Source organism: Microcaecilia unicolor, chromosome 3 (assembly GCF_901765095.1).
Source record: "Microcaecilia unicolor chromosome 3, aMicUni1.1, whole genome shotgun sequence".
In the NCBI taxonomy this organism is placed as follows: Eukaryota; Metazoa; Chordata; class Amphibia; order Gymnophiona; family Siphonopidae; genus Microcaecilia; species Microcaecilia unicolor.
Window position 1 is genome coordinate 412105280 of NC_044033.1, and position 27033 is coordinate 412132312.

General features: G+C 44.2%; 1 protein-coding gene across 4 annotated transcripts in view; it reads right to left on the reverse strand.

The window, feature by feature from the left end:
* MFSD2B (major facilitator superfamily domain containing 2B) overlaps positions 1-27033 on the reverse strand; it is a 104690-nt gene that overhangs the window by 23336 nt on the left and 54321 nt on the right. For all 4 annotated transcript variants that reach the window (XM_030198804.1, XM_030198803.1, XM_030198802.1 and 1 more), the window contains 4 exons: positions 25437-25515; positions 17936-18126; positions 10460-10550; positions 3201-3322 (listed from right to left, as the gene is read on the reverse strand). In XM_030198804.1, coding sequence (XP_030054664.1) covers positions 3201-3322; positions 10460-10550; positions 17936-18126; positions 25437-25515 — 483 coding nt within the window. The remainder of the gene's footprint in view (positions 1-3200; positions 3323-10459; positions 10551-17935; positions 18127-25436; positions 25516-27033) is intronic.

A 27033-nucleotide genomic window follows, 5' to 3' on the forward strand; every position in this document is an offset into this window, starting at 1 on the left:
AAGGTATACGTTTTAATAAGAAGAACTTCATTAAAGCATTTGTATGTAAATCAGTGATTTTTTCCGAACAATATTCATGCATTCTCGGTTTTAGTGAAACTGAGCATACGCGAAGTGTCGTGCATGCTTAGTTTCACTAAAACTGAGCATGCACGCAACGTGAGAGGAAGCAGGACAGGCAATACGCAAAGAACAGCGCTGGAGAAAGGCTTCAGATGGCAGGGGTTGGGGGACCCCCTCCAGCCAAACCAGGGGCCCAAGATCCAATCTGGGGATCCCCGTAGCTACGCCACTGGCTCAAAGTAATATCTCTGTAAGAATAGCTGGATGAAAGAGTATGTTGAGGCAGAACACTAGAAGGCACTTTTTCTGTGTAAAGAAATCTGCCCCCCCCCCAAGCGGTAGTCACCTGTGACCACCACTATGGGTGCCATTTTGGGAAAGGTGCTGGAGTAGGTAGGAGCAACTGGGCATTTCTCCTGCCCGAGGACCCCCTAGACCACCAATGAGTTTACAAGTAGCTCCGTTAGGGGTCTTTCACGTGAGGGGTGCTGGTGTCTTGTGGGGATGGGGCTTTAGCCAGGGGGCCTTTCTCTGCCAGCCCGGTATCGATCTGTGGCTTTGCGGCCCATGCTTCCGGGTGGTGAAATATTGTGATTTTATGACCCTAACGCAACATGAAAAGTTTTATCTCAAGCTGCGTTAGGGTATTTGCACAGTAATGAGATACAAAACATGTATTGGCATGTTTTGCATGTTGTTAATATATAACCTACAGTGACTTAAATATTGCAACAGGAAATAAAGTTGGTCTGCATTAGGACCTTTAAGGTGTATTAAGGGGCTTATAATGCAACTTAAAGCCCTAACACAGATTAATATCTTCCCCCTATACCTATTGAAGCTTTCTCCATATCATCTTTGAGATGGCTTTTCATGTGATGATCCAATATATTTTTAAAATATATGATATTTGGGTGTTGTTGATTTAATCCTTTATAAAATAAGAACTTTTTGGAAGTTTTGTATTGGTGTCATCTTATGACATTATCTCCATTCATATACGTGCATATTTTATAAAATACATGTGTACATTACAACTCTGCCCATACTATACCCCCGGGAACCCTATGCACAGATACATAAAAGTAATTGCAATCTCATGATTCTTTCTGCAAAATCTACCGGTTTTGATTGCTTTTGCAAGCAGAAGGAAGCATGTGCAAGCCCTTGAGTGCTGGTTATTATTATTATTAACATTTGTATAGCGCTACCAGACGCACGCAGCGCTGAACACCTGACACAGAGAGACAGTCCCTGCTCGACAGTTGTAAGAAACAGCAGAACCAAATGTGAAGCACACATTGGCGTTCTTGTCCTGCGTCTAAATTTAAAGTGGCCTTACTTTAAAAAAAAACCCAACATACACATTGGCATATGTTACTTACATCTAAATATAAGCATCCAGAAAAAAAAAATTAAAAATGCTTTTTAGGCTGGAGAAAACAGACACCAATGTGTGCTTCACGTTTATTTATTTATTTATTTATTTGTGGCATTTATACCCCGCTCTTTCCCGCTCGATAGCATGTTCCGTGCGGCTTACAAAGTATGGTACAAAGTATCACGGAGATAATACAGGTATGGAAACAATGTATCACAGAGATGACATAATTACATAGAGTAGGTTCAGTGCGGCTAACAAAGTATGGTACAAAGTATCACAGAGATGATACAGTATGATACAAGTATCACAGAGATGATACAAAGTGTGGAACAAAGTGTCGCAGAGATGACATAATTACTTAGAGTAGGACAATAATAAGAGATGTGCGGAAGGGATTGGAGTGTGGGTAATACTAGTGGTGTGGAATTATGTTTGAGAATTAGGATGGGTCGTTTGGGTAGGCTTGTTTGAAGAGGTAAGTCTTCAGCAGTTTTTGGAAGGGTAGGTGTTCAGTGGTTTTTCGGATGTGTCGAGGTATGGCGTTCCAGAGTTGGCTGCCTATGACAGAGAAGTTGGATGCGTAGTAGGTTTTGTATTTGAGGCCTTTGCAGTTAGGAAGATGAAGATTGAAGGTTGTTTTACCAGGCATAGGAGCTGAACTTACTGCTGAACTCTTCTGCGCATGCGCCAAGCACAGTCCTCCCATCAAGCTCCCTAATACTCAAAGCTACGAACGTGCCTATATTTACACCTCATTAGCTTTGATCATTAGGGCGTTGTTCTTCTGCACTGTTCCTGTGGTATTTTTGTAGCACTATTCAGAATAGTGCCAGAGTTTTGATCATCGGCCTGTGAATCAGAGAACCCCTATGATGCTGGGCTCATCTAAACCAATACTACTTCCCTGCTCCTGCTCCTGAGAGGCATCTAGCAACATCCGTCATTGCCACCAATCTTGTATAATAGTAGTGCCTAACCCCCTAGCAGAGCGTCTGGTTGTCTACCAAATAAAGCAATACAACTTACTTGCAATCCCACCTTTCTTTTTACCACCTTTCATGTACCCTACAGAGTTTTCTACTCCCTTCCTTGATGGAAATACCGTTGTATTGGGCCTTGAGGTTATATCGTTAACAGTATTATTTTACTAACTTTCTAACTGCTTATTATGATCAGGAAGGTCTATATTCGTTTTATTTTTATAGTTCATTGTACAGTATTTTTTTTTTATTCTGTTACTTTTTTGTAATTTAATTGTTGTTGATTTTTTGTTTTTTGTTTTTGTTTTTTTACTCTTTGGGTATCTGGTTTTATTGTTTTTGAATTGATAATATTTTAGAGGGTAATTTTATTGCAGGTAACTAAACCAGTACAGTAGTATGCATACAGATTACACCAATTTTCAATGGGAAACTGGGGGCATACTTTTCCTTAGAAAATTGCCCCATGGAAAGTACATGAACACATTTACACCTGTTATTGAGAATGCACAAATTACCCATCTTATTCTACACACATATGCTAGTATTTTCTAAAGTATGCTCATAAATGCTAACTCCTCCCCCAATCCCACTTCCAGGAATAATTCAGGTTAGATAAATATGTGAACAGAGGCTGTATGCTCATAAGGTTAGGTACATATACCTGAGCAATTTTATAAAAGACTGATTCTGCACTTAAAACACTATTTTACCTGTGGAAATACATTTTAAAATTACCACAAAACATTTAAACGAAATAATAAGTACGTTACCTGAACAGCAGCAGAGATGAGAAGAAAGGCAGCCGTGAGATTCAGATATGGCCCATGCTTCATAGTGAGCTTGAATCCTCTAAAGAAAGGCATTATCGAGTCTGAGTTTAAGGCATAAGGATCTTCAAAGGGAAAAGATAACACATAAATATTGTGTAAAAATCTAGATGTTATACACGAAGCCTACCAGAAACTAAATAGCAACACTATTGTACCACAATTTGAGTTAACAGCATGTTGAGTGAAGAAAACTTTTCTCTGATTCGTTTTAAATGTACTCTTTTGTAGCTTCGTTGCGTGCCCCCCAGTCCTAGTATTTTTGGAAACAGTAAACAAATGATTCACGTGTAGTCTACCCATTCCAGTCCACTCATTATTTTATAGACCTCTATCATATCTCCCTTCAGCCGTCTCTTCTCCAACCTGGAGAGCCTTAGCCACTTTAGCCTTTCCTCATAGGGAAGTCATCCCATCCCCTTTATTTATTTATTTATTTATTTATTACATTTGTACCCCACGCTTTCCCACACACAGCAGGTTCAATGCGGCTTACATAGTAAATAGAATTACAGAGTCTTGTAAGGAAAATAATACGAACTGTAATAAACATAATAATAGTAAGGTTTTAAGAATATATGAATTGGGTATGGGAAGGTAAACAAAGATAGGTTAGGCAAAAGGAAAGGAGATTGGGAGGGGTATGGTGTAGGAAAGATGGAGAAGAAAAGACTGGAGGATGAGTATAAGGAGATTGAGAGACAAGGTCAAAGGTCATTTTGTCGCCCTTCTCTGTACCTCAGTAAGAGCTGGGGGTAAGTCTGGATGTCAGGAGTTCAGGAGATAGGAGAAGAATAAGTCTGAAGATTAGGAAGTGTGGGGTTAGGATTGAATGTCCTCCTCAGGGGAGGACTTGGAGGCCCTGGGGGAGTGGAGGGTGATGTTTTATTCTTTGCACCTGACCCTCCCTTTACACCCCAGTTCTAAACCAGAAGGTGGCACTTGCATATGCCTCAGAGCAAGTGTAAAAACCTAGAGATAATTTTTTTTTTAAGAGACAGGTATTCCCACTGTAAACTATTAAGTACATGTCTGCTTTGTAGCAATGTTCAACCATGCTGAAACCATTCCCCTGCCATGAAAGAGTGGAGAGGAATTCAGCAATACTACTAATAGTGCCGTCAGAGAGTGGGTAGAACACAGAGCAGGTTCAGAACAAAGGAGGGGGGGGAGAGCACTGGGAGAGAGAAGGTAAGTAGAAGATGGTCAGACCAGGGGAGGGGAAAGTAGGAGAAAGCAGAAGGAAGAAAGGAAGAGTGGGTGGAAGTAAATACAAGATTAAGAGGAAGGAGTCAGCCACGGCAGAGGGGGGGCAAGTTGAAGTTACTGAGGAAAAGCAAAAGGGGAGTAAAGGGCTGAGAATTCAGTGGTGAAGGCAGCAAATTCATCTAGAGAAAAAGAGTGAAGAGGTGGACAGTGATAGAGAAGCGCGAGATAAAAGGTCAAAGTCAGAAGAGAACAGCTCAGAATAAGACCATCGGAGATAGAAAGGGATTTAGAAGAAAATTGCAAGACAGAAAGTGTAGAGTAAAAGATACAGGCAACGACATCACCGTGGCGGGCAGGACAGGGGTTGGGGGTGGGGTATGAAGAGAGTATAAGCCAGGAGTACAGGCCTCTAGAAGGGTTGCAGTGTCACCCAGGTGGAGCCAGGTCTCTCTAATGCACAAGTCCAACATAACACTGTGTTTTGAGCTCCCGCTCTGCATCAGGGATTCCACTCTTCCATTTAGATGAACTGAGCATGGCTTAACCATTTAGATGTATTTTATGACTCTCAGAAAACCGGGTGAAATTTTATGAACAGGATGCAGACATTTGTCAGAAGTGGGTCAGGTATCTCAGGAGACATTGCTCTCTACTTGCCAAACACACAGCCACAGTGCACTGTGAGTTATTACCAACCAGATAGAAAATAGTTTTACACTCTCGGGGGGGGGGGGGGGTCCATTATTATTTGTTATTTACAGGCTTTTTATTTTGTTTTTTCACCATGCATTGTTAGTAAATAACCACTTAGGAGGAAATATTCAGCCAGTGGCAGTCAGTGTTTTTTTTTTTACGTCTGCTGACGTTATGCCGCGATATTCAGTGACGGCCAAGTCTAGGCACAGGCACTGAATATCCAGGTATATGTAGCTGGCTATCACTTATCCAGTTAAGTGCAATACTCAGCACTTAAGTGCATACTTTAAACCAGATAAAGAGAGGACTGTGCTTTATGCAGTCCTATTTCGCCAATTAACTTATGCAGTTTCATGCTGAATATTGGCACTTTACTGCATAAGTGCCAAGTCTGCCCCCAGGCCGCCCACAAAATCGTCAATAGTGCCAATATTCAGCGCCACTATCCCATTAAGTACTGCTTGAATATCAGTGAACATCCCCGCTGAAGCGATTTAACTGACCAGGAGCCTCTTCTGCCAAGTTCAAACTTGGAAATCTCAGAAATGCTCTAATGGGATCAAAACCCAGGTGCTGCTTCCAGGTTTGGGGACTAGAATGCACCTTCTCCAAACTTTACAATCCACATGATGTAACACCCCTACATTTAAAATGATTGCCCTGAGGACAATTTCATCCTACAAACTGTGAAGAGGGAAAAATTTCAGCCTGATCACTTACTTGTCAGACCCACAACAGCAATGTGCTCGTGCAAATCCAGAACATGACTGGATTTGCATGTGCAACCTAAATTGTGCTTTATAGAATCCAGGGGACTATCCACCTTATAATCGAAAGAGAAAAACGCCTATATTCCGACCTAAATCGGGAGATGGATGTCTTTCTCTCGCGGGTGCCCAAATCAGTATAATCAAAAGCCGATTTTGGGCGTCTTCAACTGCACTCCGTCGCGGGAACGAATAAAGTTGATGGGGGCGTGTTGGAGGCATGGTGAAGGCGGGACTGGGGCGTGGTTATTGGCCAAGCAGAGATGGGCGTCTTTAGGTGATAATCGAAAAAAAGGCGTTTTTACCGCGATTTTGGGTCACTTTTTTGGACCCTTTTTTTTCATGAACAAGTCCCAAAAAAGTGCCCCAACTGACCAGATGACCACTGGAGGGAATCAGGGATCACCTGCCCGGACTCCCCCAGTGGTCACTAACCCCCTCCCACCAAAAGAAACCCACTTTACAAACTTTTTTTGCCAGCCTGTATGCCAGCCTCAAATTCCGTACCCACCTCCATGACAGCAGAATGTGTTCTATCCTCTGACAGCCTTTCCCTGGTTCTGATGTGGGTCTCAAGTGAGTGTGACACCTTTTCTGTTAAGAGCACTGCAGTGTCACATCAGCAATCCATTGTGGTGGGTGTAGGGTATTGGGCTCCGTGATTCCACTAGCTTGTGTTAAATGCTCACGATGTTGGTAGTTGGTAGGTTCTACTCCCATGGTGCTTTTCCCTCTGCTTACTGGGTCAGAGTGTGCCCTGTTATGTTTCCGGTAGTCCATGAGGTAGTGGCCATTTTTGTAAGCCAGTTTTAGATCCCGGTCATGTGTTAGCCACGTTACAGCACTTAGTTCTTACCTTGAATGTTGCTGAAAGAGGGCATTGTACACCATTCTGCCAGCTGGGACCTACTGCTAATCTCAGTACTAGCGAGACTCGTTGCCAGTGGGGCACAACCTGTGATCTGCAGTTAACTGTGAGTAAAGGTGCTTATTCAAATAAAGGACGCTTTCAGCGAGATTAGTCTTCAGGTGTGAACTGCTGTGCCAAGGTTATACACCAGCAACAAGTCCTGTCCCTGGAGCACTTTTAGTGGGTACTGCAGTGCACTTCAGGCAGGCAGACCCAGGCCCACCCCCCCACCTGTACCACTTGTGGTGGTAAATGGGAGGCCTCTGAAACCCACTGTACCCACATGTAGTTGCCCCCTTCACCCCTAAGAGCTATGACAGTGTTGTACATTTGTCCCTCCCACAACCAAATGGCTTGGATTAGGACGTTTCTGAGCTGGGCGTTTTTATTTTCCATTATCGCAAAAAAAAAAAAAAAAAACCGCCCAGCTCAGAAAGGACCAAATCCATAGGCATTTGGTCCGTCCAAACCGTATTTTCAAAACAAAAGATGGACGCCCATTTTTTTCGAAAATACGGTCTGTCCCGCTTCTTCAACTACCCGTTTTCGGACATAGACGCCCATGGAAATGGGCATTCGCGTTCGATTATGCCCCTCCATGTGTTATAAAGTGTGCCCAAATTTACTGTGATAGTGAAGTAACTCAGTCTAAGTCACTCTGCCTTCAATCAGAATAAACATCAAACACAACTTCGCATGACTTATCTGAATCAGAGAGATTGCCAGCGTCTGAAGTATGATTACTGCTGTTTCTTCAAGTGCCTGCCTTTGGAAGAAAAGTGATTCTCTTCAAAGGAACAGTGATAGCAGATGACAACAGTTTTCAAGTCACCGCCCCAGTCCTTGGAAGCAGTTTGACTATGAAATCCGCAGTGTCGGGCATTTTCATTGGAAGGGGGGAGTTCTTGTCCTGCTTCAGAGTTTCACGGCAGGCATTTGAAGAAACAGCAGCAATCATCCTTCAGACACTAGCGATTTCTCTGATTCAGATAAGTCATATGAAGTTTTATTTGATGTTTATTCTGATTGAAGGCACAGAGATTTAGACTTTGAGTTATTTCACCATCACAATTAATTTAGATACTGTTCATAGCACGTGAAGGGGCAGTTTTGATATGACGTCTAAGTCTGAATTTGGACGTTTTACAAAAAAACATCCAAAATCTGAACAGGAAAGAAGGTCATTTTCAACAAAACGCATTTGAATGTATAGAGTGTGGTAAAAGCTTTGGTCAGAAGGTAAAGGTCACAATGCACCAGAGAATACACACAGGAGTAAAACCATTTACATATTCTGAGTGTGGTAAAAGCTTTGGTTGGAAAGAAAGCCTCACACGGAATCAGAGAATCCACACAGGGATGAAACCATTTACATGCACTGAGGAGGTAAAAGCTTCAGTTGTATTGGGACAGGTAGTTAGGGAATGTACACTCTTGCTATGAAATATGGAAAAATAGCACTCTGGTATTTAGATATATGTAATGAGACCTCCTTTTTATCTATAGATCTGAATTCAAAGCCCAAATCTACTGATAAACAATAGACACAAGGCTCAGATGTTATAAAACAAATTTAGAAAGCTTGGCATCAGGTAGAATAGTGGAAAAGTGACATCCCAGGAAAGCAATAGGGCATCCTTGTGGGCACTGCAGTGGACTTTATAAAATGCTTCCAGGTACACATCTCACCATTGCTCCCTTACCTTGAATGCTGAGCCCCCAAAAACCCACTATCCCCAACTGTAAACCACTACCATAGCCCTTACAGGTGAAGGCAATATGTGGGTACAGTGGGTTTCTGGTGGGTTTTGGAGGATTCACAGTTTCCTCCACAAGTGTAACAGGTAAGAGGCGGTAGAAGCCTGGGTCCACCTGTCTGCAGTGCACTGCACCTACCACTAGACTACTCCAGGGATCTGTATGCTATTCCAATGGACCTGAGTATAACATCAGAGGCTGGCAAGTAATATTTTTAATCACATTTTGGGGGGGTGGGAGGGGGTTAGTGACCACTGGGGGAGTAAGGGCACCTTTTTGTGTGGAGTGGAGGAGTAGTCTAATGGTTAGTGCAGCAGACTTTGATTCTGGGGTAGTGGGTTCAATTCCCACTACAGCTATTCATTATAAAAACAGGTTTAGCTCAAAAAGTCTAAGTCCTGGATGTTTTTGTTTTGTTCCATTATGGCTGAAAAACGTCTAAGTCTTAGGAACACCCAAGTCCCATCTTGAACACACCTCTGGCACACCCCCTTGAGATTTAGATGCAGTTCTGATGGACTTCAGAGAATGTTTAAAAAGAGTTTTCAAAAATACTGATTTGGACATTTTTGTGAGAAAAACGTCTAAGTGAAGACATGTCACTTTTTGGATGTTTTTCTCTTTTGAAAATGAGCCTGATAGTGTGGTGTAGTGCCCTATGGGAAGTACCCGATGAAAGAAAATTTATTAACCACCCTCAGATCCTTCCAAGAGCGGGTCCATGTTAGGTGAAAGGATTATCTGAGGGTACTTCTCACATCTTTAAATATTTTACAGTTGGCTATTGGGATTGGATTTTTGTGGTTTGGGGTTTTCTCTGTGGTACAATATTAAGGTCTAGAAGTTGTAAGGTTTAAGTAAAATGAAAGCATTAGAAATTTCTAATAGGTAGATTACAGAACAGAAAACTAATAAGAAAAATGCCAGATGCTTCCATAAACTAAAAATGTCATTTAGGCTAGGAGTAATGATGAAACATTGGTCACTACAACTTAGAGCAGTGATACTCAATCCAGTCCTTATGCCTCCTTGGTATGCAAATCTATCTCATACATATTCATTGTGGATATCCTGAGAAGCTGACTGGCTGGGTGTTCCCTGAGGACTGGGTTGAGAGCTACTGCCTTAGAGGGATGGGCCTGTGAAATTGCTAAATGGTAAGTAAGCTGCTGTTTGCCAGAAGTGAAGAAAACTGCCTCCTGCCTTCTTGGCTATTGGTTATTACTACAGTGCATGAAATGAGTTCAGGAACATGAGCAGGGATACACAAGAAGCAAGGGGCCCCTTTTACTAAGCCGTGTAGGCGCCTACGTGTGTCAAAATGGACTTACCGCCCGACTACCGCATAGCTCTTGTGGTAATTTCATTTTTGGCATGCGTCCAATATGCGTGTCTGAAAAAGATTTTTTATTTTCTGGTGCACATAACGGACACGCACAGGTCATTACCGCCCAAATTCTTTACCGCTAGGTCTATGGCTGGCGGTAAGGTCTGAGACCCAAAATGGACATGCGGCAATTTTGATTTTGCCGCACATCCATTTTCGAGAACATGTTAAAAAGAAGCCTTTTTTACAGGTGCGCTGAAAAATGATTCTGCAAGCGCCCAAAACCCGTGCCTACACTACTGCAGGCCACTTTTCAGCGTGTCTTTGTAAAAGGACTCCAAAGATTGCACATAGAGGCCCCAAAAGAGAGTACTATGGGCCAGTGGAGTAGAGACACCCATGTGGCCCACCTCTCAGGCTGAAGTCAAAGAAGATGTAGCCAGTCAAGTGAATGGGCTTAGAGGAGGCTACATTAGAGATACCTAAGAGAGAAAAGAGACAAAAGCCCCTGAGGAATTGGTGGAATGTAACTCACCATCTTTTTCTGTTACTCCAAAGAAAAGAATAGCTGTGCAGAACAGATAAACACCTCCTATGATACCAGCAGCAATCATATAAACTTTTTCCTAACAAGAAAAAATAATTGTATTATATATCTACATAATAATAATTATTATTATTTTGACCCAGGAATTTTGCATTCAGTCTAACAGTGAAAAAAGTACCACATATTGCAAATTAGGTTTTCTGTCTTGGTGCAATGCCTTCTTTTACTTACGTACATTATAAAGCCTTCATTTCTCAGATTTAAGAAGAATGAGGGAGAGTCAAATTTTTTCTGTTTTTACATTTATTTTTGTATGTTTTTTAAATTTATTTGGCTCATTTGTAATGTACTCATGTTGCCTTATTATAGTAATAAGTGTGATCTTCCTTGATGTTTGTTGTGAGCGGCAGAATGAAAACAACTTTCCCTGGATTCTATTTAAGGTACCTAAATTATGGGGCAGAGCAAAGATGTGCATGCAAATAAATTACTTAACGAGCCATTAACTAGCAAGTAAGTGATGTTAACAATCAGTTATTGCAGTTAATTGGCAATAATTGGGATTTGCACATGAATCTGCCTGCTCGCTGTTCTATTAGACTGGGTACCTAAATCCCTGAAGGGCCCTGCGTTAGCGGTGGTGGCCATTTTTGCCGTCGCTGAGGCCCTTTTTTCTGCAGCGGGTAAAAAGACTCGAAAAAGGAAATGGCCATGTGGTAAGCTTGCATTTACCATATGGCCATATGACGTTAACACTTACCGCCAACCCACTGAGGTGGCAGTAGAGGCTCGTGCGCCATCCTGGCAGTAACCAGCCAGTGTGCAGTGCTGCCCAATTACCACTGGGTAACCCCCTATGGAAATATTTTTCAAATATTTCTACTAGCACCGGAAATACTGCACGCTGGGAGTGGATCTACCGCCGGTGCCCATGTTGGACCAGCGGTAGTTCTGGATTGCCATGCAGTAAACCCATGGTGGGCTTACTGCTGCTTTGTAAAAGGGCCCCCTAATGCATAACTTAAAAGGGGCATGGGCAGGGACATTCTGAAAAGTTGCATGCAGTTGTAACCCTGGTCTCACCATACAGTTCGGGCACTAGCTAGCTCTTTGTGGGGCAGCACTTGAGACCACAAAAACAAAAGTTTCTACTTCCTTCACTCACTGAGCTGGGCGCAGGCCGGGACCGGATTTACTGGGGTTTTTGCTCTTATATTCCTGTTTTTTTCTTTGTTAGTCCAGGAGTAAATACATTTCACTATCAGGCAAAAAACTCCAATCCAGTGGTGTAGCCAGACCTGACATTTTGCCTGGGCCCAGAGCTAATATGGGTGGGCACTGCAGAGATCATCCCCACCCAAAAACCCACCAAAATGAGAGAAAGACAACTTTTTTTAAAATTAAGCTAGCTGGGCACTATTAAAATTTATTGTTGGGGAATTTCTAGGTGGGGATGAGCTCCTCATTGACCCAGGCAGTGAAACGTCTACCCCCCCCCCCCACCCCATCCAGAAGCCCACCACCAGATCAGAGCCATTATTTTGATTACAAGAGTAATCAAAACACTGGCTGGTCATGGTGGTGGGCTTCTGGGTGGGGGTGGGCTCTTCACTGCAGGGCAAAAAAAGGTATATTTTAATCATTAAATATATACATTTTTTGCCCTAGGCAGTGAAGTGCTTATCACACCCAGAAATTCCCCAACAATAAATTTTAATAGTGCCCAGGCCCCAGCTAGGTTAATTTAAAAAAAATTGCACAATGTTAAAAATTAATATGATGTAAAAAAAAACGTATTTAAAATTTTATTACCTGCAGTGCTGGGCTGGGCTCAGTGGGCTGGCAGTAAAGTTACACCACGGTTCGTACTTTTGTATCACATCACACTCACTATCTGGATCTTGAGATGGACGGAGAGGAGCGAAAATGAGGCTACCATATAGGATGGAAGAACATCATGACTGAGTCATCAGCAGCACGTAGCGGCCTCAGCACGCCATGGAAGAGCCTAGGACATCACACACAGGGTCACCACTACTAGAGGTCAAGAGCTGCGACCTGCATTTCAGTGCCATCTGCGGCTGCATGCCGTGCATGCCAAGTCTGCCTGAAGCCCGAAAGGTAGGTGGGCTGGATCAGCGCTACGGCTATGCAATGAGAAGGCTGCTGCAGTGTGTACGCTTTTCAACCACGTTTGAGTGGGCGGGCCTGAGCCGACATTGGATGAGCCTGGGCCCACCCAGGCCCACCCGTAGCTACGCCCCTGCTGAACACAAGTAAATGTTTCCGGTTACAGTAAAGGAGTTTTCTCAATTTGGGGAGTGTTCAGGTACCCACAGCAGCCACAGAGCTAGTACCTATGCTCTTCCACAATTACTGTTAATTGCCTAAATGCCATATGATATACATAGAGGGGCATAATTGAACGAAAACGCCTATCTCCATGGGCGTTTATCTCCAAGAACGGGTCCGTGAAGGGGCGGACCGAACCGTATTTTGGGAAAAAATAGACGCCCATGTTTTATTCAACAATGTGTGAGCTGGGCGTTTTTGTTTTTCAGCGATAATGGAAAATGAAAGCGCCCAGCTCAAAAACGAATAAATCCAAGGCATTTGTTCGTGGGAGGGGCCAGGATTCGTAGTGCACTGGTCCCCCTCACATGCCAGGACACCAACCGGGCACCCTAGGGGGCACTTTTACAAAAACAAAAAAAAAGGTAAAAGAGCTCCCAGGTGCATAGCACCCTTCCCTTGTGTGTTGAGCCCCCCAAATCCCCCTCAAAACCCACTGCCCACAAGTCTACACCATTACTATAGCCCTAAGGGGTGAAGGGGGGCACCTACATGTGGGTACAGTGGGTTTGGGGGGGTTGGACGACTAATAAGCATTAAGCAGCACAATTGTAACAGGTAGGGGGGGCATGGGCCTGGGTCCACCTGCCTGAAGTCCACTGCACCCCCTAACAACTCCTCCAGTGACCTGCATACTGCTGTCAGGGAGCTGGGTATGACATTTGAGGGTGAAAATAAAAAGTTGAGAAACTTCATTTTTTGTGGTGGGAGGGGGTTAGTGACCACTGGGGGAGTCAGGGGAGGTCATCCCCGATTCCCTCCAGTGGTCTTCTGGTCATTTAGGGCACTTTTTGGGGCCTTATTCGTGAAAAAGCAGGGTCCAGGAAAAGTGTCCTAAATTCTAGCTAAAAACGCATACTTTTTTCCCATTATCGGTGAAATGCGCCCATCTCTGTTCGGCAGATAACCACGCCCCAGTTCCGCCTTCGCCACACCTCTGACACGCCCCATCAACTTTGTCCGCATCCGCGACGGATTGCAGTTGAAAACGTCCAAAAATCGGCTTTCGATTATACCGCTTTATTCGTTTTTGTGAGATAAACGTCCATCTCCCGATTTAGGTCGGAACTTGGGCGTTTTTCTCATTCGATTATAAGCAGGATAGTAACATAGTAGATGACGGCAGAAAAAGACCTGCACGGTCCATCCAGTCTGCCCAACAAGATAACTCATATGTGCTACTTTTTGTGTATACCCTACTTTGATTTGTACCTGTGCTCTTCAGGGCACAGACCATATAAGTCTGCCCAGCACTATCCCCGCCTTCCAACCACCGGCTCTGGCACAGACCGCATAAGTCTGCCCAGCACTATCCCCGCCTCCCAACCACCAGCCCCGCCTCCCACCACCGGCTCTGGCACAGACCGTATGAAAATGGTAACGGAATTCAAACATGCGTGGGATAAGCATAAAGGAATCCTGTGCAGAAGGAATGGATCCTCAGGAGCTTAGTCGAGATTGGGAGGCGGGGCTGGTGGTTGGGAGCCGGGGATAGTGTTGGGCAGACTTATACGGTCTGTGCCAGAGCTGGTGGTGGGAGGCGGGACTGGTGGTTGGGAGGCAGGGATAGTGCTGGGCAGACTTACACGGTCTGTGCCAGAGCCGGTGGTGGGAGGCGGGGATAGTGCTGGGCAGACTTATACAGTCTGTGCCAGAGCCGGTGGTTGGGAGGCGGGGCTGGTGGTTGGGAGGCGGGGCTAGTGCTGGGTAGACTTATACGGTCTGTGCCCTGAAGAGCACAGGTACAAATCAAAGTAGGGTATACACAAAAAGTAGCACATATGGGTTGTCTTGTTGGGCAGACTGGATGGACCATGCAGGTCTTTTTCTGCCGTCATCTACTATGTTACTATATTACTATATTACTTGGCCGATATGACCATGTTATGCTACATAGAGGGGCATTTTCGGAATTTGAACATTTTGCGCTAAACGTCCCAAATCTGAATAGCAAACGTAACCATTTTCGAATAAAGAAAAAGTCTATCTTTTTTTTTTAACATACCATTTCAAACAAGGTTTTCTAGTTTGTACGTTTATCTTTTTAGGCCATTTTTGAAAAAAAAAAAAAACGGTACAAATTAAGAACGGCACAAAATCATGCCATTGGGATGTTGGAGGGTCCAGCATTTTTAGCGAACTGGTTCCCCAGACATCTCAGGAGAGCAGTGGGGCACCTTAGGTGGCACTGCTATGGACTTCATATAAATGCTCCCAGATACACATCTCACCACTGCTCCCTTATCTTGTCTTCTGAGCCCCCTGCCCCCCCCCCCCCACTACCCTCAACTGTACACCACTACAATAGCCCTTATGGGTGAAGGGAGCACCTATATGTGGGTACAGTAGATTTCTGGTGAGTTTCGGAGGGCTCACACTTTCCACCACAAATGTAACAGGTAGGGGAACGTATGGGCCTGGGTTCACCTATCTACAGTGCACTGCACCACTACTAGACTATTCCAAGGATCTGCATGTTGCTCTAATAGACCTGGCTAACATCTAAGGTTGTCATAAAGGCTGGTGAGTACATCTTTATTCACATTTTTTGGGAGTGGGAGGGGGGTCAGTGACCACTGGGGGAGTAAGGGGGTCATCCCTGAATCCCTCCACTGGTTATCTGGTCATTTAGGGCACCTTTGTGTGTCTTATTTGTTAGAAAAACAGGTCTAGACCAAAATGTTGAAGTTTTCACCCTAGATGTGCTGGTTTTATTCCATTATGGCTATAAAACGTCCAACTGTTAGGCACGCCCTAATCCCACCTTCAAAATGCCCCTGACACACCCCCTTGTGATTTGGACACACTGCAGACAAATTGGATAGATAAACGTCTACAAAATAGGTTTCAAAAATACTGATTTGGACGTTGTGAGAAGAAATTCGTCCAAATGGTGTTTTATGACACTGGACAGTTTTCTCTTTTGAAAATGAGCCATATAATAACATAGTCAATGAATGCAGATAAAAACCCAAATGTCCCATCAAATCTGCCCAGTAGTGATAAGAAATACTGTAGTGAACCTAATCCTCATTATCCCTTCTACCAAGCCCCTCACCCAACTTCTAAAAGGTGTACACACTGTCTGTTAGGGTTGTAACTGCCACTCCTTACGGGTTATCATTGCTGTTTAGGGCTGTAACTATTGGTCTGTGCAGATTTATTTTGGGGGATCCTACTAGGTACATGTGAACTGGATTGCCCATTGTTAGAAACATGGGCATGATGGACTTTTGGTCTGACCCAGTATGGCAGTTCTCATGGTTACCTTATGCTCTATTGCACACACAGTGCAGTTAGATATGTCTCGCATAGTAGGGAAACAAGTTTGTGGGGAGAAGAGGAGAGAGAGAGAGAGGGAGATGCTGGTCTGGGAAGGGCCAGAAATAGACAAGATCATCAGCAACAGGAAAGGGGTTTAAAATTTGAACATAGGGCTTGTTCAGCCTTTGCCATTCTGACACTGGCCTGTAGCATTTGGGGGACATTAGTCCCCTCACCCCCCAACTATGCCCATTACCCTCCCCTCCTTTGCATTCTCTCTCTCTCTCTTTCTCTTTCTCTCTCACCCCACTCATCCTCCTGGGGTTTTTTTCTCTCCTTCCTCCTAGTCCAGCGTCCTCTCTTCCTTTTCCCACTACCCTCAGGTCCAGCATCTCTCTCCCCACTCCAACCTCTCTCCCTGCCATTGTTCCTTCTTGGTAGGGCAGCAGTAGCAGGTTATACAAAAACTGAGCTCAAACAAAGGTGATATAATGGACTGCTATTTTCTTTTCTGGGGACCTACTTGCCTGTTTATGTGTATTAAGGTCATGGCCACATTTAATATGATAATCCCACTTATCTAGGGAGATGAGTTTGGTGGTGTTGAACTGAGGTGGTTATTACCTTGTTTAACAGACTGTCCCAGCAGGTGCAGACTGGAGGGGAGATGTCTGACTGGTATGACACTAGAAAAGGGGTATCTCTGAGGGTCTGACTTGTTGACCTTTTTAATACTTGCATGGTACCTTTTTGTTAGAAGTTAAATTCACTTGGTGAAGAGTTTCATCTTTATGGTGATATTTTATTTTTGAACCTTTTTTGATACATGATTGTCCATTCTCCTTAAGGATTGTATCGCTTTTCAATTACATCTCCACTTGCTTTTCAGAGAAAGGCTTTCTTATTAATTCTAATAAGATGGAAGCGATGATTGTACATATGAATCCAACATGTTCTTCCTGTGTCTATAATGCTGAGTAGGAAATCCTATTCTTGTACATGAGGGAGCACAATATTTAGGAGTCACTGTAGACTCTAAAGTTATCTTGTACACTGTAAGTAAGTAAAGTTATCCAAGCCATGTTTTTAAAGCTTTGTTTAGTGCAGAGATTATGGCATTACTCGGATCTATTTGATTTTAAGATGGTGGTACAGTCACTTGTTTTTACCATACATTGATCATTGCAATTTGATATACCTTGGCCAGCTTGATTCAGTTTTGAAGTCATTACAATTAGCTCAAAATTCAGTTCCAGGGATGATAAAGGGGATTGGGAGGGAGAAACATATAACTCCTGTTCTTATGAATCTTTATTAGTTGCCTATGAAATACCATGTGTTTGTTAAATGCTTAACTTTAATTTTTAAGTTGTTAACATTCTGTTTCAAGAAATGAGTTGACTACTCATTTGAGTATATATATATATATATTCCTTAGTGTTCTCTTACAAACAGGCTCGCAAGTATTACTGACTTTATTTTCTGTTTCTTTAGTGTGCAAGGGGATCATGCAATATCAAACCTTTTCTCTAAGAGTGTCACTGTTGTGGAACGCTTTGCCCTTGCCCTTGCATTTAGAGCAAGATTGGTGTCTTTTTGTTATGTCCTTAATACATATTTGTTAAGGGCTGCTTTTTGTTGATCATATTTTATTAGTATTTAGTGATTTGTTCTGTTTGTTTTAAAGTATGTTTGTAATAGTTTTATAAGTGTATAATGATAAATGGAATATAACAGAAATAAATGAAAATGAAATCTGCTCAATTGTATGCAGTTTTCTAATGAAATTACAATTGCTTAGGTGCAAATCAATGAGTTTGCTTTGTCTTGTGGACATGGTATACTTACTGCATGAAGCTGGTAAGCCAGTGGCTGGGAGAGGCTAGAGTTGTGTGACCCTAGAGCAACGTGGGTAGTATTTTCAATGAAATTTGCTGTTTCGTTATTTAGGGCACAGCGTGCAGATATGTGAGCACTTGCTACAATCTGTCCCTGGACTGCAGCTCCAAGCAAGGTCCCAAGTACTTCTACTGTCATTCCTGCATAGAAACATAATATAATATTTCACCAAAATATGTTTTACTGTGGCGAGTTTTTTTTCTGGCTGTTTTTCATACTTAAGACAAAACTGCCATTATTCCAAATAGTTTCATAAAACAAAAACAGAGAAGCTATATTGACTGTGAACACTCACATTATAGGAGAGTGACTACCACAGCATCTCATTCAATGACAATAATCGAACAAATGCAACACCACCCCAGTTCATTAAAAAGGAAAAGATTTATTTACATTTTCAAAAATGCATGTCCTTGAGTTTATTTGTCCTATACACTGGTCAAGTTCCATCAAAGTAAGTTTGTACTTGTTCTTCGATGAAGTTATAGTAATCCTAAAGCATCATTGAAGTGGTGCATTTGGAGTTTCACAGCTGGATGATGGTAATCTCTGATGGTCTAGGATTGGCTCCGAAGGTTTTAGCCTTGGAGGAGACTTCTCTTCCATCCCTCTACCAAATAAGAGATCTTATGATACTAGGGAGTCCTTCTACTAAGGTGCGATAAAAAATGGCCTGCGTTGGTGTAGACGCATTTATTAGATGCACGCAGGTCCATTTTTCAGCACACCTGAAAAAGGGCCTCTTTTTGGCCAAAATGGATGTGCGGCAAAATTAAAATTGGCACGCATCCATTTTGGGCCCGAGACCTTACCCCCACCCATTGACTTTGCGGTAAGGTCTCACGCGTTAACTGGGCAGTAATTGTCAATGCGTGTACACTGCCAATTGCTGCCCGGTTAGTGCTGCATGCCAGAAATTTTCTGGCACGCTTACTGGATGCACATAAAAAATGAAATCACTGTATAGGCCACGCAGTAGCCGGGCAGTAGTTCCAAATTTGGTGCACGTTAGGCACAAGTAGGCGCCTATGCGGCTTAGTAAAAAGGTCCCTAGGTGTTACTCTCAGGAGAGGAAGGGAGTTAGTACAGGCTAACAGAATGAAATGTTTAGATCTGATATATATCATGGAGGCAAGTTTTTGATCCAGTTATCTGTTGAGGTCTCTTTGGGTAAAGGATTACCAACCATTTAAGAAACAATTTAGGCATGTATATTTCAGCAAGTGTTCCCAGATGTTAGCTGAGGGATGCTGACTGAGGGACTACGTTTAGCAGGGATGATGGAGAGACATGACTGAATAAGCTCTGCTGAGCACAACTCACCCAAAATTGATTTTGAACAGTGAGTGCTCGTGGGATAAGTTCAGAGGGTGTGAAGCTTGTAGAAAGTAGGTATAATCCCCTATTAGGTTGGAGATTATTAAGAGATAGAATCCCTGCTGAGAGTCACTGGGGGGAGTGACTGGAAGATCCCTGGGTGAGAGGAAGCCCAGCCCAAGGGGAGTAGTTTGGGAATAAAATGCAGAGAGATGGTGCTATGAGACTGAAGAATGATGGGGGGGGGGGGAAGATTAGGAGGAGATAAAAATGGTGTTTGCCTTTTAGAGGGGTCTGGTTGCCTGCAAGCCCCCTCCAAGTGACCCAAAAGAGAAGGGGGATCCTGAAGTGTCACTTTAAAGTTGGGCTAGAGCATCAGGCAGGGGCGTAGCCAGACCTCGCTGGGAGGGGGCCACAGCCCAAGGTGGGGGGGGCACTGTTTAGCCCCCCTCCCCTCCCCGCCATCGCCCCCCCCCCAGCCACCGCAGCCGCCACATTGGACCCCCTCCCGCCACCAACCCTCCCCCGCCGCAGGACGTAAGGCATCAGAAACAGCTGATCACAGCAGGAACTTCCTTAAACGAAGGCACTACTCCAGCGCTGAACTAAAGAAGACTCTCTTCAGCAGCAGCAAATGAGGTATCTGATGCAGCGGCAGGGTGGGCAGCGACGGTGGTGGGGGAGGGTTGGTGGCGGGAGGGGGGTTCAAGGGGATCTTCGCCAGGGGGCCAGGGCCAAATCTACGGGGGCCCAGGCCCCCTCAGGCCCCATGTAGCTACACCACTGGCGTCAGGCAGATTGGGGAATCCGGCTTGTGAACGGGATTTAGGGCAGAAAGAAGTCTGCTCAAGGCCAGGGTGCTGCCTTGCGAGGTACACCCGTGGAAGGAGGACAGCCATAACGGATAGTGCTTGGTGGTAGCTAAATGATTCGATGGAGGGGAAAACAGCCCTGGGGTTACATCTGGCTGGCAGGATAGCATAAAGGGAAGAGACTGTAGATATGTAAATAGTCCTAAGAAGTACAGTGGTAAAGGTGTTCCCCATGGAACGACAGAAGCCTGAAATTGAGTTACAGAAGTGTTTATAAAAATTGACAGTAGTAAGAATAACTGAAGTAAGAATCTGCCTGTTGTGGGAGTTACAATAAAAAGTTGAAGTTTATAATTAAGCCTTCTGGAGTGTCACATGGTTGCAGGACTGAAGAGCTGAGTGGAACCCAGATCTGGGAAAAAAGTGTCTCCCAAACTCCCTGATCGCTATTCCGGACCATTGACCCACCCCAGCTTGACTGTAATTGGATTGGAAGGAGGTGTGGTGTAAGAGTGGCCTGAGAATGAGTGGAGACTGTGAAGCTTAAAGAAGTGAGTTTTTTGTGGCCCGGGTCCAGAGCTAGTACCAGGTGAGACCCGGGTTAACAGTGATGCCAATGAAGATTAAAAGTAAACCGGTGGCCACTTTTTTGAGACATGTATGCAACTAAGATGGCCTACCCAACACGTGTACCAGGCCAGAAAAGCTTGGGCTCTCCACTCATAGTGCCATCAGAAGCAGGCACATTGGGACATGATGATGCAGGTGTGGAGGTTTGGGCTATGGTTGTCAAAGACAGGGAGGCCAAGTCAAAGATTATCAGTGTGCTAGTGGCAGCCCATATCAAGGAGAAACAGAGTGCACACTTTGATTTGAAGTGACAGAGGGCAGACTTGAATTGGAGGAGGAGTGGGGGTGCAAGAGAGGCATGAGAAGCATTGCAGTAATGGCTAGAGTCTTTAGAAGATAAGATAGAGGAACAGGGGAAACAAAGCCACAGAGTGAACTTGAGGGTTCTTGGTATCCCAGAGGGAGCAGAAGGATAGTCCTGGTGACATATATGCATAAAATTCTAGTCACCTGCTTTCTCACTTCAAGCACAGGCAGATCCTTGTGACTCTGGGCAAGTCACTTAACCCTCCATTGCCCCATGTAAGCCACATTGAGCCTGCCATGAGTGAGAAAGCACAGGGTACAAATGTAACAAAAAAAAAAATGTTCTGTTCTTATTTCTCATTCCGCATCAGCCAGGTAATCCATAGTGTTTCCAAGTCTATTTGGTCCCCCCTCTCTGGTGAATTCCCCCAAGGTTCTGTCCTTGCTCCCACCCTCTTTAATATTTTTCGTGCCCCCTTTGCTGCCCTCATAGAGGCCCTGAATATTAGTCCATTCCTTTACACAGATGACATCCAGCTTGTTTTAGCACATGATACGTAGGACCTTGAGTTTCAGGATAATTTAACCCACAATCTTTCATAGATTTCTTTTGTGGATCACTTGTCACAAGCTGGTGCTTAATCCAGGGAAATCAGAGATGCTTTGATTCTCTCAGTCCTCTCCCCCTCTGTTTCACCCAGTGATTGATTCAATTTCGATCCCTTTTGTAGATGCTGTCCTTTCCCTGAGGGTTCTCATTGATCAATCTCTGTCTTTTCATGCACATATCTCACGTGTGGTTCAAAAATCTTTTGTTACCTTAAGGAAAATTAAATCCCTGAAGGCATGGGCGTAGTTTGACTGTTTCATTTGGGGGGGCAAAGGATGGGGCGGAGCATATTAGCATATTCATTTGCATACATATATGCAAATGAATATTCTAATATGGAGGAAGGAAGGAAGGAAAAAAGAGCTGGCTTTTTTTCGGAATAACCATAATGAATATGTATGAGATAGCAAGCCAGCTCTTTCTCCCTCCCGCCCTTCCTTCTTTCCTCCTTACCCAGCACTCCCTCTTCCTCTCCAGTAGTATTTCCCCACCCCCTTTCCCAGGCTATGCTGCACAATGCCCTAGAATCAAGAACACCTTTCCCTGAAAGAAGAGCAACATGTATTTGTGCATTCTTCACATTCACTTGAAATGATTCTGCCTATGCACTGCCGCTAGCTCCTAGATTTTTTTTTTTGTCATATGCCTGTACAGTGAGCAGGGTTGCCAGGTGGAAAATTTTTCCCCACCTAAACCAGCCCAAAACCCGCCCAAAGTCAAACCCCGCCCAAAGTCAAACCCCGCCCCTGACACCCCCACCCCCGCATCATCACCCCCGCCCCCACCGTCATCACCCTCGCCCCCGCCGTCATCGGCCCCGCCTCCCCCATCATCAGCCCCGCCCAGAACATCACTAACCCCGCCCAAAACATCACTAACCCCGCCCAAAATGCCACTAGCCCCGCCCCCTGCGGCCGAAAAAACCACTTAAAAACCGCCCAAAAGACCCAAAACAAGCCCAAAAAACTGCAACCTGCCGCGGGCAAAAATTTCCCGCGGTGGGTTGCGGAAAACCACCCAATTGGGCGGTAAAACCGCTCACCTGTCAACACTGACAGTGAGACAGGATAGGAAAACAGACCAAGGGTGCAAGATAAGCAGCTCCCTCCGCCCTTTCCCTTCAGCCTGTTTGTAAATAAAAGCAGTCACATGGCATTTAAGGTCAAAATGAGAGCAGGATCTTGTATTTCTCCAGATTTAGGAACCCTGGAATAGCTCAGATAAAATAGAGAACAGATTTCAAACCCTACCTTCCTAGCCATTTGATATGCTGGAAAGGATCATCTGGCTCCCCTTAACTATTTTCTATTATAGCTACTCACTGCACTTCAAAACGCAGAGACTGATTTCACTCAATCATATTTGTATGTTTTAGATTCAAAACGTTTCCTTTAGCCTTACAGCAGAGCAGAGCCGTAGCGAGGGGAGCTGACACCCGGGGCGGGTCGCCGCTGCGCACCTCCCCCCCCCGGGTGCAGCACGGCGCACCCTCCTCCCGCTGGAGCGCACCCCCCCCCCGGAGCGCATACCTGCGGCGAGGGACGGGCGGGAGGGCCGATCCGCCCCGACTGCACGTTGCTGGGGTGTGTCGGCTCCGCGCTGGTTCACTGCTCTCTCTGTCCCGGAACAGGAAGTAACCTGTTCCGGGGCAGAAAGGGCAGTGCACCAGCGCGGAGCCAACACCCCCCAGCAGCGTGCACCCGGGGCAGACCGCCCCCCCCCTTCCTACGCCACTGCAGCAGAGTAATAACTGCAGTTCTACCAAATCAAAGTCCACTATAAAGCTAACGTTTTTTGGACAGTATCTGTTTGTAATTTAACTAAGGGTGCAGAAGGATTGAGATCGAGAAAGCACCTTTTCTTTTCACTGTCAAGACAACTTTTTTTCCCCAAAAATGTTTTTAAAAAAAAAGGAGCATTGCGCTCATAGAACCCTTTAAATACCGTAAAGCAAAATAGACAAGACCTGAATTATAACAGCCTGACTTGGCTATTCTCCCTGTGCAATATAAATGTAGATACTATCACTACATATTACTGTAGTTAAAAAGACCACACGTATCCTAAGAATTTATTTCCATATATCCAATATGGCAACTCAAAAAAACCTAGAAAAAGAATAGCACTTTTATTGGAAGAAATTAATCAAGAAAAATTGCACACCACAAAAATATTCTTCAGAACAATAACACACTAGGTTAATTACTAGGACAGAAAGCTCCAACAAACTTCATTCTAGGAAGGAAGCACTTGATCTCCAATGACAATCCTACACAAAAAGTAGCACATAGAGTTATCTTGTTGGGCAGAATGGATGGACCGTGCAGATCTTTTTCTGCCGTCATCTACTATGTTACCTAAGAAAGTAGAAACGTTTTCAGAACCACCGTTTGCTCTTGTAAAATCGAGTTAGTGTGACTTCCAGTACCGAAGACTGTTGCAGCGGCGCAGCAAACAAGCGGTAGTAACAGGCAGTAACTCCGTCCTTCGCTTCCCTGCCCTCTCAGCGTCCCGCCCGAAAGGAAATGACATCACTGGAAGGCGGGACGCAGAGAGGGCAGGGAAGCGAAGGACAGAGTCGACTCGAGCCTGCCTGTTTGGTGCTTTTACTGCGACTTTGGGTGAAGATAAGTCGTAAAACGGTAAAGTCATAAGTCGTTTCGTTTGGGGGGCAATGCCCCCCCTCGCCCCCCCCCCCAGTCTACGCCCATGCCTGAAGGCTTACTTGGATGAGAAAGCACTAATACTGCTACATACATGCACTCATTGAACCGTCTTCACTGTTGTAACTCTCTTCTGACTGTCCACTTTAACCCACTTGCAGGCTTCAACTTGTTCAAAATACAGGGGTGAAATTACTATATGGTACTAAATGATGGGAACACATTACTCCTCTTTTGCAGGCCCAACCAGCTCTCGGTTTGTTTTTACCATGTCCAGTATAAACTCCTGTTTTGGGCCCATAATGCTTACCATACTGGTCTTCCACCTTATCTTTCCACACTGCTAATACCTTATATACCAGGTTATGTACTATGATCATCCGATGTTAGCCTACTGGTTGTTCCCTCATGTGCCACATTACATTTGGCCTTCTCCCGCTGTCTGACTTTTAGAAGTTCTGCACCCTGCTTTTCGAACCAGCTTCCTCTGGCTCTTCGCCTCGTCTTCCTTGAAGAAGCGTAAGGTGGTACTCAAAAGATGGTTCTTTACTAAAGCCTTCTCCTGAAGTGCTGGTCCACCTTTCTCTGCTCTTCTTAAGTTTTCTTCGTCCTTGGCCTGGTCAGGCTGGTTCCCTGCTGCCCTGACCTAGTGTGTTCCATTATTTAGCTGTGTCCTGGATATTGTTTGTTGTCTATTCACCCCCCCCCCCCCCCCCCCCAATCTCCTGTGCATTTATCTTCCTGTCTAGTATCTTCTTTATGTTGATTTACTTGCAATAAGGATACCGGGTTTGTTTTCCGCCTTGATGCTTGGGCCATAGTCGATATACAAAATGCTTTAAAAGTCAGTTATCTGGATTCCACCACTGAATATTGATGTTGCCCTGGTAACTCCCAGCTCTACCGTGACTCCACCCCTAGACCACCCATGGCAGTCAGATGGGATATTCAGTAGCAGTATCCAGTTTTGTGCTGCTGATATCCTGTTGGGACCTGGTCAGCGCTAGTTAACCAAGTAGGAGTCTCTCGTACCCAGTTAACTAGTGCTGAATATTGTCCCCTATCTATTCTTAGTCAATTAATTTTTTGTCCAGAAATCTGAAATTAGAAAAGTAAATAGTAAAGATAGTGTAAACTAACTTATTTAAGAAAGAAGTAACTGTCCAACTCACGATATGCAGTGGCTGAATCTCTCTCCTTCTGGTCTGTGCTCAGAAACATGGTGAGAGTGGAATATGGTACATGAAAGACCTGCAAAAAACAGTGAGAAAAAGAATGTAAAGTTATAGCAAAACAAACCTTAAGTGCTGAGTTAGAAACTGTTTGAGTAGGAGATGACAAAAGGTAGCAGTAAATGGAATTCACTCCAAGGAAAGGGGAGATCCTGGTGGTGTGCCACAGGGATCAGTCATTGTGGTTCTTTTCAACACTTTTATAAGCAATATTATGGAAGAAACTATCAGGAAGGGTTTTCTTTTTGGTAGATGATACCAAAATCTTCAACTGGGGAGACATCCTGGAAGGTATGGAAAATATAAGAAGGGATCTAGCAAAGCCTGAGAAATGGTATAGACTGTGGCAACTAAGATTTACCACTATAAAAATGCAAGGCCATGTATTTGGGCTGTAAAACCAAGGGGCCAGTATAATATAGGGAGTGAAGTTCTGGTCACTAAGTGGATCCTGGGGGTGATTATATCTAATAGTCTTCCGCTGGTCAATCAGGTACTGTAGATAAGGAGACAACACAAGCCATAAAGATGTTTGAATGAACAGTTGGAGGAATTGCCACATAAAAAGGAGGTGTTATTGCCTCTGTATAAATCTCTAGTAAAACATCATTTGGAATACTTTATATTGTTCTGGAAACAGAATCATAAATCCAGAGGGTGATTACTACAGTGGTCAGTAGTCTTTGTCATTAAGGCATACGTGAATAGATGTAAAGATCTAAATATGTGTATCCTGGAAGAAAAATGCGATAGGGGAGGTATGATACAGACATTTAAATACCCCCGAGGTAGAAATACATAGGAGGAAGGCATCTTTCAGTGGAATGGAGGCTTTGAAACTAGGGGTCATAGGATGAGAGTTAAAAGGGTAGACCAAAGAGTAATCTAATGATATATTTCTTTGGTATCAATGGGACCAATATTGAGACTGCGGAAGGGAACCCGGCTAACTCCCACTGTTGGCAGTGAACCCAGAGATTCAATGCTGGGGCCGGGGGACAGTATCCGACAACCAGCATTGAATTTCTGAGTTTTTTTGGCCACTAAAAACATAGCCGGTTAAGCCGATATTCATTGGTTGTCCGGCTAAGTTATAGTGGCCAAAGACAGACTTGTTATTTACGTGGGTCTATCTGGTTGCTAAACTTAGCCAGTCAGCCAATCGATATTGGTGCTAACTGGTAGCCACTAAGTGGTAATATTCAGCCAAGATAGCTGGCTATCTCATGCTGGATATTAACGCTTAGCCAGCTTAAGGCTATTTAACCAGACAGGAGTCATTCCTGGCCGTTAAAATAGTTTAAATATCAGCCAGAATGTTTCCAAAAGGGTTAGTTTTGCACATACCGTGACAGTAATGACCTGCACTCCTAAGACAGAATCCCAAAGTTGGGCACCAGAATTTCCACATGGATCCTAGATCTGTGCACAACTTAACGAGGAAATGGATGCCAATTGGCCATTTAATTGGTGCTTCATTAAAGTTGAACGTGGATCTTCCCTGTTTGCTGTTCTATAACTTGGCGCCTAACTTTTC